Raw genomic sequence first — 9,697 nt, 5'->3', positions numbered from 1 at the left:
AGGGAAAGACAGCAGAGAGAGCTGGAGGCATCAACCAAAGACAAAGTAATCATTCATTTACTGAGTGCCTGCTCACAGCAGCGGGCCAGAATGATGAGCCCTCAGCATACATGACACCATGCTAGGGTCACCAGAGCCCTGCAAGGTCAGTAAGCCCCCAGATCTGGGGTCAAGAAATAGGGGCTCAGAGAAAATAGGTGAGCAACAGATGTAGGGTTGATCCCAATTTTTTTTCTGGATTCAGCAACTAGCTCTGTAAGGAGAGGATTCGGTACGGCGAGAATGAATTCTGTCTGTGGATGTCTGCCACAGAAAGCCAACACCTATGCCCATTGAGTGAATAGTGTAACCCCTACATGCCTGTGTATTTATCAGCTGCCTCATTGTGTGATATCCATTATTCAATATGGCCTTGGCAATGATGCTTCAGCTGGGTGGTGTAGTATTTTCCCAGGGCTGCCATAACAAATCCCCACAAACTGGGTGGCTTAGAACAAAAGGAATTTATTCTCTCACAGTGCTGCGGCTCTAGAGGCTAGAAGTCCAAAATCAAGATGCGGGCAGGGTCATCCTCCCTCCAAAGATTCTAAGAAGAATCCTTCCTTGCCTTGTCCCAGCTTCTGGTGGTTGCCAGCAGTCCTTGGCTTGTAGCTGCATCACTCTGATATCTGCCCTGTCTTCACATGGCTTCTCCCTGTGTGTACCTGTGTCTCCTCTTCTTAAGAGGAAACCAGCCATGGCATCAGAGTTCACCCCAACCCAGGGTGACCTCATTGTATCTAAATAGATCTGAAAAGACCCTATTTCCAAAGAAGGTTACAGTCTGAGGTCCCAGTGGACATGAGTTTGGGGGGATGCTATTCCACCCAGTACAGGCGGGGCGATTTTTTGTCTTCATTCCACCTTATAAGCCACCTGCTGTGTTCAAGGGCATTTTAAATCCTTTCGAATGGACAGTGCCGTTGATAGTACCTGGGAGCTCACAGGTTTCCTGAAGGAAGAGATGACAGCTGACCACTCTGTGTGGCCTTGGTTTCCAGCCTGTGGCGTGCAGGGATTAGCCTGGCCAACCTTGAACATCCTCCCTGCTCTGGCAATTGTTGACCTTACAGGGTGGTGGGCACACACCCCAGCGCTGCTACCAGGGCATCATTGGTAGTATTCCCATTTTATAGGGGGGGCCGGGGGCTCAGAGAGGGACACTCCCAAAGCCCCAGAGCTGGGATTCAAGTAGCAGGTAGCAGACAGAGCTGGGATTCAGACCAGCCGTGGGTTCACGCCGCTGTGGGATCACAGCAAGTCCTTACTGCACCTGGGTCTTGCGCTCCACCTCTGTGGGCAGAGACAGAAACGATGCGGAGCCCAGCAGCCGGATGGCTGCGAGGATGGACGGGAGCAAAGGTGCCCAGGCGGGTGGGGCGCACAGCAGGCAGCATCCCCGGTGTGCAGGTGCTCCAGCGCTGGCCCATCCCCTCATGGGTCTCCCTCCTCTCTCACAGTGCCCTCCGCCAGCATGACGCGCCTGATGAGGTCCCGCACAGCCTCGGGCTCCAGCGTCACGTCCCTGGAGGGCGCCCGCAGCCGCTCCCACACCAGCGAGGGCGCCCGGCTGGACATCGTCCCCAACTCCGGCGGCCCCGGGAGCAGCGCAGGGCCCAACTCCACGGAGGTGTCCTGCTAGGTGGCCTTGGGGACGGCCGCCCCTGGACTCTGGGATCAATCGCTGTAGCTGCCCCTCCTCTGGCCCCTCCCCGCCCCTGCCTGCCAACCACATGTAGCTCGGTATTAATCCAAAGCTTATTTTGTACGAGTGAGCTCTGGTGAGGACAAAGTGAGATTGGGTTTGTGGAGGGCTCCCCTTCCGGCGAGGGCGGGGTGGAGTGGACCAAAGGGAAAGAAGCATCTCAGTGTCCTGTTTCCACTAGCGAGCGGCCTAGAGGCCACTGTCTTACCCTCCCTCAGAGACACCAAACTGCCAAAAACAAGAAACACAGAGCAAACACTTGATCAACCCAAGGCTAGGCTGACCTGAGCATCCTGGCGCGAAGTGACGTTTTGTTGGAAGCCCAGCCCACCTACCTCCTGTTTCCTTTCCAACTAAAGAAAAAACAGACCCAGTTTCTGGAAACCAAACCCTTTCTGATTTGGAGAGGGGGAGAGGGGGGAATGGTGGCGAGCTCTTTTAACAAAGCCAAACAGGAATCGGGGAAAGAGGTGGAATTTATGCAGAGGCTCCGAAGTGTTTGGAAGAGCACATCTCTGTCGTGAACTTGAGTAGATTTTTAACGTCTGTGCATATATGCACTTTTTAGTGCCGATGCCAGAAGCCTGTTTTTCTGGCATTTTTTTAATGGACGACAGAAGCAGGTGACAAAATCTCCCAGTTTTTCAAAGAGACGGTCTTGGCAAACGTTTGGTATTGGGGGTTTGAGGCTCTGATTCTGCTGCCTGCCTCTTCCTCCACGTCGCCTACTTCCTACCCCAGATACATGGACGAGTGATTATTTCATTCATGGGGAAAATCCTGTAGCTTTGTAGCTGCTGCTTTGAAATGGAGGGCCGTGCCTGGCTGTGAGGCATCTCCATGCAGTGGCCAGGGGAGGGGGGCAGGGGCATTGAGGTGGGGGGGGATTTTTGGTTATTAGATGTAAAGGATTCCTCGTGGTTGTGATGGAGTCCAGTGCAGTTGTGATTTCAGTTGATCCCATCTGGTTCCCAGGGACCATGTGTGACTGAGTTAAATCTAGCTTCCAATCTTTGACAACCCGGGTCGAATCTGAACTTGACTGCCAAACACTTCTGACCTGGTGACCTTCCGGGATCTTCAGATAGAACTGTTCGCTCTTGTAGCGGGTGGGGATGCCCTTGGGGAGCGGTGGCCCAGAAGATGCAAGGATTCTGGAATGTGTATTCCATGGGATTTCCTTCCCTCTCCCGCCTTCCCCTCTACCCTGCCCCTCTAACCTCTCGCTGAACGGGGTGGCACCACTGACATTTCTGGGCAACGTCAGCGTAGCTGTCAAGTTCCTGTACTACTTACTGCCTTTTGATTTTTACTTTGGCTAACCGTGGATCTTCTTATAGGAAGTTTGATCAGAGTGAAAGGAACATTGTGACTCAGCCACCGGGGCCTAGTGGTTACTGGGAGGAATAGTCAAGCCTTCTAGGTAGCTTGGGGGAATAATGACTCAGTTTATCTGTGACCTACCCCCTGGGAGGCAGAAATGGCTGAATCAGAACAAGAAACTGTTGTGTACAAGTCTTTCCAGAGGAGTTTCTTAATGAGATATTTGTATTTATTTCCAGACCAATAAATTTGTAACTTTGCAGTGGCTTGTGTCTTTTTCCTCCGCCTGAGAGGTCATGCATTGGGATGGGTCTTTCCTTACCTGGGGCTTCCTACCACATGCCCCTCACCTTTGGAATTCTTTGCTTTAGAGCATCCCTGTCGAGTAAAAATATAATACGAACCACAGATGTAACTTCAAATTTTCAAGTAGCCACATTAAAAAAGGCAGAGACAAGTGAAATTAACTTTAATAATTTAACGCAACATATCCAAAATATTATCACTTCAACATAGGATCAATGTAATTATTAAGGCATCATGCATTGTTTTCTTGCTACTAAGAAATCCAGGGTGTGTTTTACATCACAGCACCTCAATTCAGACCAGCCCTGTTTCAAGCGCTCAACAGCTGAATAATACAGTGACAAGGGGATCAAGCTTTTCAACCTGTAATTAGAAGGAAACATCTTTTTTCACATTTTATTTTTATTATAGAAAAGCATGTGGGAAGACCACCCAGTGACAATCCCTGTAATGCTTCTGGCCCTTGTATTTTTTTAAAAAATGTAGACACAACAGGTTTCAGTACAACAACCTCCCATTGCTATTTAAAATTAGTTTAAAATTTACAAAACAGTTGCAAAGATAGTACAGAGAGTTTCCGTATACCCCACCTCCAGTTTCCCCTATTATTATTATCATGTTACTACAGTGCACTGGTCACAACTAAGAAATCAACATTGATAGATTACTATTAACTAAGCTCCATACTTTCTTGGGATTTCACTAGTTTTTCCCTGTTGTCCTTTTTCTGTCCCAGGATCCCGTCCAGATACCAGGTTACATTTCGTCATCCAGCCTGCTTTGCTTCCTCTGGCCTGTAAGAGATTCTCAGACTATCCTTGCTTTTGATGACCTTGACGGTTTTGAGAAGCCCTGGTGGGGCATTTTGCAGAATGGCCTTCAACTGAGGTTTGCGTATATGGTTTTCTCATGGTTCAGTTGGGGTTCTCAGTGTTTGGAATGAAGACCCCAGAGGCTCAGTGCCATTCTCATCACCTCGTGCTGTCAGCATGATGGGCCAACGTGATTTAACACAGATGAGGTTGACTGATTGCCTGGCTGAGGTGTTTGCCAGGTGTCTCAACTGTTAAGTTACTTTTTCTGCTTTGCCATACTTGTTCTTTTGAAGCAAGTCCCTAAATGCAGCCCACACTTAACACCCCCCTCCTTTTTAAACAACTATCTTACTGTTTATTATATTGTTTTTTTCTTCACGTACCTTGAAGAGTTTCTTAGCATAATTAGCTGTAAACACTTTTGCAGCCTGCATCGTCATGCAGCAAGTGCCTGGGCAGGGAAGGATGAGGTGACCGTGTGTGGTGTGCACGTCAGGACGGGTTTTAACGCATGAAATACAGCACATAATAGTGCAAAAGAAACCACTGATAGTGAAGTGTAATTCTCCAAATGTTCCGATTGTGTGACGTTTCTTTATTAATAAGTTAAATAGTGATGTGGAGGCAGGTCTCAATATAATTTCAAGGTAGTGATGAGCATAATAGCAGTTCGAGAAAACTGCCACAACTGTGGTAAGAAAAATACATGTGGTTTCAACTGGTGATATTAGGGTGTGTGGCCCACAATGCCACATCGCAATTAGAGATTAGTAAAAACAAAGATTCATTTTCCTCCCCCTATCCAAGCACACGATCCCTGAGTTTAATCCATGGATCCCTGGTCCAAGGACCCGAGGTTAAGGAGCCCTGCTCTAGATGCAGGAGAAGCGTATAGGTTCATCCTTATTCTTCATTCACAATAAGGGCCTTTTCTGTGGCGGATCCTGTGTGAGAGTCAGGAGCAAAGGAAAGGCAGGCATAGAAGAGCCAGCAAGGAATCACCATGGCAGTGGGTGCATATGTGGCACAGAGACTCTCTGGACCTGCCACGATCAGCTCCTTGGAGCTCAGCCTTCCATCGAGAGAAGTGAACTGCTGCAGGTGTTTGCATGTATCAGATGCTATTTAGAGATGGTGTGCCCAGAGGCTGTTTTGCCAGCTGGGGACCTATTTCTGTTTTCCTAGCTGCTTATTTTGGTTTCGATCCCCAGACCCTTGGGTGTCAGCAGCAGCTGGGAGACCAAGTGTGCACGAAGATCAACCACGTGCAGGCTCTATAGGGGCAACAGAGGCCCATCTGCCACATTCCTCATTCCGCTTCTCAGACACAACCTCACTATTGGTCACTGGATGGGTCCCTAGATACAGTCTAAATCCATCTGGGGCTTCTGAGGCTGCATGGAAAGCCTTCAACTGTGTTCCACATGGAATCCAAGGGCAGAGGGGAAGCTTGGCCTTATGGGTTTGGAGATGGGGTTAGGGAGGGGGCCTAGTGAGCAGATGAGCCTCCTTCTTTCTAAGAGCAGATTTCCCTGCATCTCTAAAGCATAAAACGATGGGATCCTTGAACTTCTGGTTCTTGGACCTGGAACTAAATAGGTCTTTGTGTCTTTCAAGGGTAAGAATTGAATGGGACCAGCTTGATTCAAGTGTCTACCCGCTGTCCAATCAACTATGAGCGTAAGAGCATCTCGAGATAACTGTCACCACTGTGATAATATATGTGATTTCAACTGGTGATGTTAGGGTTTGTGGCCCACCTTTAGGTCAGAGGAGACGCTACATTGCAATCAGAGGTTAGTTCACACTACTGCCATCCCCTCCCTCACATACACACGGCAGGATTCCAAGTAACTGATGTAGCTGGAGCCGGTGAATTGCTATGTGCTTTGCCATTAAACCCACTGACAGCCAAACTCACTGTTGCAGGAAAGGCCCTTCCTCATTCCTGAGCCGAGAAATTTCCTGAACACCCCGCCCTCCCCAGGAAGCACTGACCATATGACCTCGTGACAAGGGCACCCTGCAGAGAATGCATCACTAATAATAGTAATATGTAGCATTTATTATAGTTTCTTTTCCCTTTTTATCTTTATCTGCTTCACAGATAAGAAAGCCAAGGCTCACAGAGACGAAATGGCTTGTGCAACCATTTCTAAAATGGATTACGTCCGTCTTGTCTGGAAAACAGTTGGCTGAGAACGTGACTAATGCAGCCACCTATTGACATCTTGGGACTGTAGGACGTTGGTTAGTTCCTGGGACTAATAAACTGCAGGACTTTGCGGCTTTTACTGCCCAAGGGGACACGTTTGTCCCTCCATGAACTAGCCCCACCCAGGCGGTGACCAGCCTTTACCGTATCTTTCATCTGGTTCTTAATTCTTCTGTCTCCTCCTTTGCTGGCAGGCTGACACTTTGCTCATGGCCACCAATACGCCAGGCTTAGCAGCTTCCTCTTCCTCTTTATGGGATGGACTAAGAAACCCACTTTCGCTAGTGGTGTGTGAAAAACAAGATTTAGCATGGAGATCTGGAAACATTCTTTACAGCATATAATATACGAAACCATACCTGGGTTTGGTGCCAGCTTTTTCATCTCCTTAGAAATCATCTTTGCTCAGTTCTACACTGGAAAGAACCCAGGTTCAGCTGGAACTGGGACCTCTGAATACATAGGATGCTTCTGCCTTTTCATTTCATCGGTGGAGGGTGAGAGACAAGAGTGGCTTCTCTGCTATAGGCTTTTTAACCTTCATAATAAAATGCTCTGGGCATTTTCCCTGAATCCCATTTTCCCAAAACTTCAACCACCTGATATCGTCTGAAATCTTTCCCAGAGTCCACACATGCATCTTAATTGGAGGCATCCATTGGACTCCACGATCTGAATTCCAATTTTGAAAAGAGTATGTTTCAGGATAGAAGTGTACTTGGAAATGATTCATGGGGCAATTATTTTTGTACTGGAATGGATTCTCCCTAGACTTTATTGTAATAACATAACGTGTTTTGGGTTGATGAGGGGGATTTAGCTGGAAGGTATCAAATGCATCATTCACTTCATTTACTCAGCCATCTGCACATCCGTTCAAAGCGCTGAGCATGTGCTATGCACTGCACTGGATCTGGGAGACACAGAAAAGTATGGCACCCTTCCTGCCTTCAAGAAGCTGGGGGCTTAATCAAATTACAGCATAAAATGAAAACATAAAAATAAAAAGTTAAGGGATTGAGAAGCATAGGATGGAAATATTAAAGCATTCAACTGAATATCGGTGACACGTTTTCTTTACCTTTGCGATAGGACTAAATAGGTAAAATATGCAGACACAAACACTGACTTCAATTCTTACCATCGCCTTGCAGGTTATTCCCAGTTCATAAGGAAACCGACTCAGCTAAATAATAGATGCGTTTGTTAAGTGCTTACCACGTACCAAGCACTATTCTAAAGCTTTTCGTGCATTCTGCATTTTGGTTATCACATCATCACCCCCACAAGGACGGTACTGTCATATTTTGCATTTCACAGCTGAGGGAGCTGAAGCACAGATCGGTTAAGTGAGGAATTCCAGTAAAGAATAAAAGATGGAAAGATCCACCGGCCTCCCGAAGTCAGAACTGGTCCCATCGCGTCCTGCAACCTTCCTTACACTTCATTTCACTCCCCTTGGTTCCCAAGGCAGCTGGCAATAGATCTCTATCCACCCATCCCTCCATCCATCCAACCCCTGCTACCCAGTCCCTGACATGTACAAGGCTCAGAGGATGCCGTCATGGTCTCTGACCTCCAGGTACCCACAGGGCAGTTGGAGATATAAAAAGGCACTGAATAAATGAGTAAGTGAATGAATGAATGAATGCCAAATGTTCATTTTATATTCACATGAGATGTCTTCTGGCCTGGACACATTTGTACCCCTGGTGTTTTCTACATGCCAGAATTCACATTTCTCAGTGCATTTCCAAACTTTTAGCTATTTTTATTGTCATGTATAAAATATCTGGGACCTAATTTCCACCATCTGCACATTTATTGAACGTGTTCAATGTTCCATCATTGCCTCATAATAACTGAATATACAAGAAAATTCACCCAATCCAGTAAGTCGCTTTGCTGATGATTTATTGCTTTAAGGCGAAAAGCTATAAACAGGGAATTTGAGCAATGAAAACCCTTCACATTAAATAAATTTGTGTAGTTCCATGCTACACAAATCATGAGAAAAATGAGGACTGTTGTAAAACATGACAGATTGCCCAAGTGCTATTTTTCCTCTATTGGGAAATTCCAAGACATTTCTTCATATGTATTTTTTAGTCACCAAAATGGCAGTAGGAATACTTAAATATTAAGTCATAATCTGAAAACAGATACACACACACACACACATATATACACATACATACAACACATATGTATATGTGCAGAAATACACAGCTGGCCATTCTGACCATTCATGATTCCCAGCTGTGCAGGGTTATCATTGCAGTTACTTTGGATCAAGGTAAGTCTTTAAAAATCAGTGACCTAATTCAGTATAATAGTCACAGGCCACATTACCTCCCCACAATCTCTAGGTATACACAGTACTTACAATGTCAGTGAGAGTCTAGACAATCATATCACTTGAATCTACCTTCTTTGATCACTCTCTGAATCACTTTCAAAGTTAAAATTGCAGCTATTGTCAGTAAAGCACGTCTTGTGCCTTTTGATTCGGGCGTCAGACTAACCTTGGTTTGCAATCCTGGTCTCTAGTTCATTAGCTGGTAAGACATTGAGCAAATAACTTAACCTCTAATAGCCTCAGCTATCTTATTTCTAAAATGGGTAAATGATAATAATGCCGTATCTCATAGGTTTGCTCTGAGGATTAAATAAGACACTGCAGTAAAGCACCCAGTATAAGGCCTGGTAAGTGCTCAACAGAAGCTAATGATGAGGTTTAGCAAAAGCATCGGTGGTTCAGTAAATTCAGGTCTCCTCTTTCCCCTACACACCTACACACACACACAAGAGATGTTCACTCCAAGCACCTACATAAATTTCTTCACCAAAAGTTGACAAATCTTTAGCATACCTTTCCCTTCCCCCAGAACATGGGGTCACAAGGGACTAGAGTGGCAAGCTTCCTGCTTTATTTGAGCCCCCCGCCAACGTGACACTCCGATAGGGCTCATTCAGGCTCTCCCCGGAGGCCTCCCCAAGAGCAAAGAAGAGTGGAATAAGCTGGGATTTGGGCTGCTACTTTGGGGGGCAGATCTCCCAGCCTCTTTGAGTCCCAGACTTTCCATTTATAAAACAGGCAAGAGATGCTTACTCAAAATCGCTGTGATGATTAGTACTATAATTCAAAACTTAAGAGTGCTTGGTACCAAGCAAGCACTCTAAATAGAGGGACAGCTTTTCGTTATGATTATTAGTCTTAACTTTTACTGACTCAGGGCACACCATGGCTGGGCCCATAGCTCCTTCCCCATGACTTCAAAACATGGGGCTGAG

General features: G+C 46.4%; 1 protein-coding gene across 1 annotated transcript in view; it reads left to right on the top strand.

The window, feature by feature from the left end:
- NDRG1 (N-myc downstream regulated 1) overlaps positions 1-1,681 on the top strand; it is a 41,729-nt gene extending 40,048 nt beyond the window's left edge. The window contains exon 15 of the mRNA XM_007448000.1: positions 1,500-1,681. Coding sequence (XP_007448062.1) covers positions 1,500-1,681 — 182 coding nt within the window. The remainder of the gene's footprint in view (positions 1-1,499) is intronic.
- The last annotated feature ends 8,016 nt before the right edge of the window (positions 1,682-9,697 follow it).

This window comes from Lipotes vexillifer, unplaced genomic scaffold (assembly GCF_000442215.2).
Source record: "Lipotes vexillifer unplaced genomic scaffold, Lipotes_vexillifer_v1.1 scaffold796, whole genome shotgun sequence".
NCBI lineage: Eukaryota > Metazoa > Chordata > Mammalia > Artiodactyla > Lipotidae > Lipotes > Lipotes vexillifer.
Note: the sequence above shows the minus strand (reverse complement) of the source record. Positions and strands in the feature narration are given on the sequence as shown.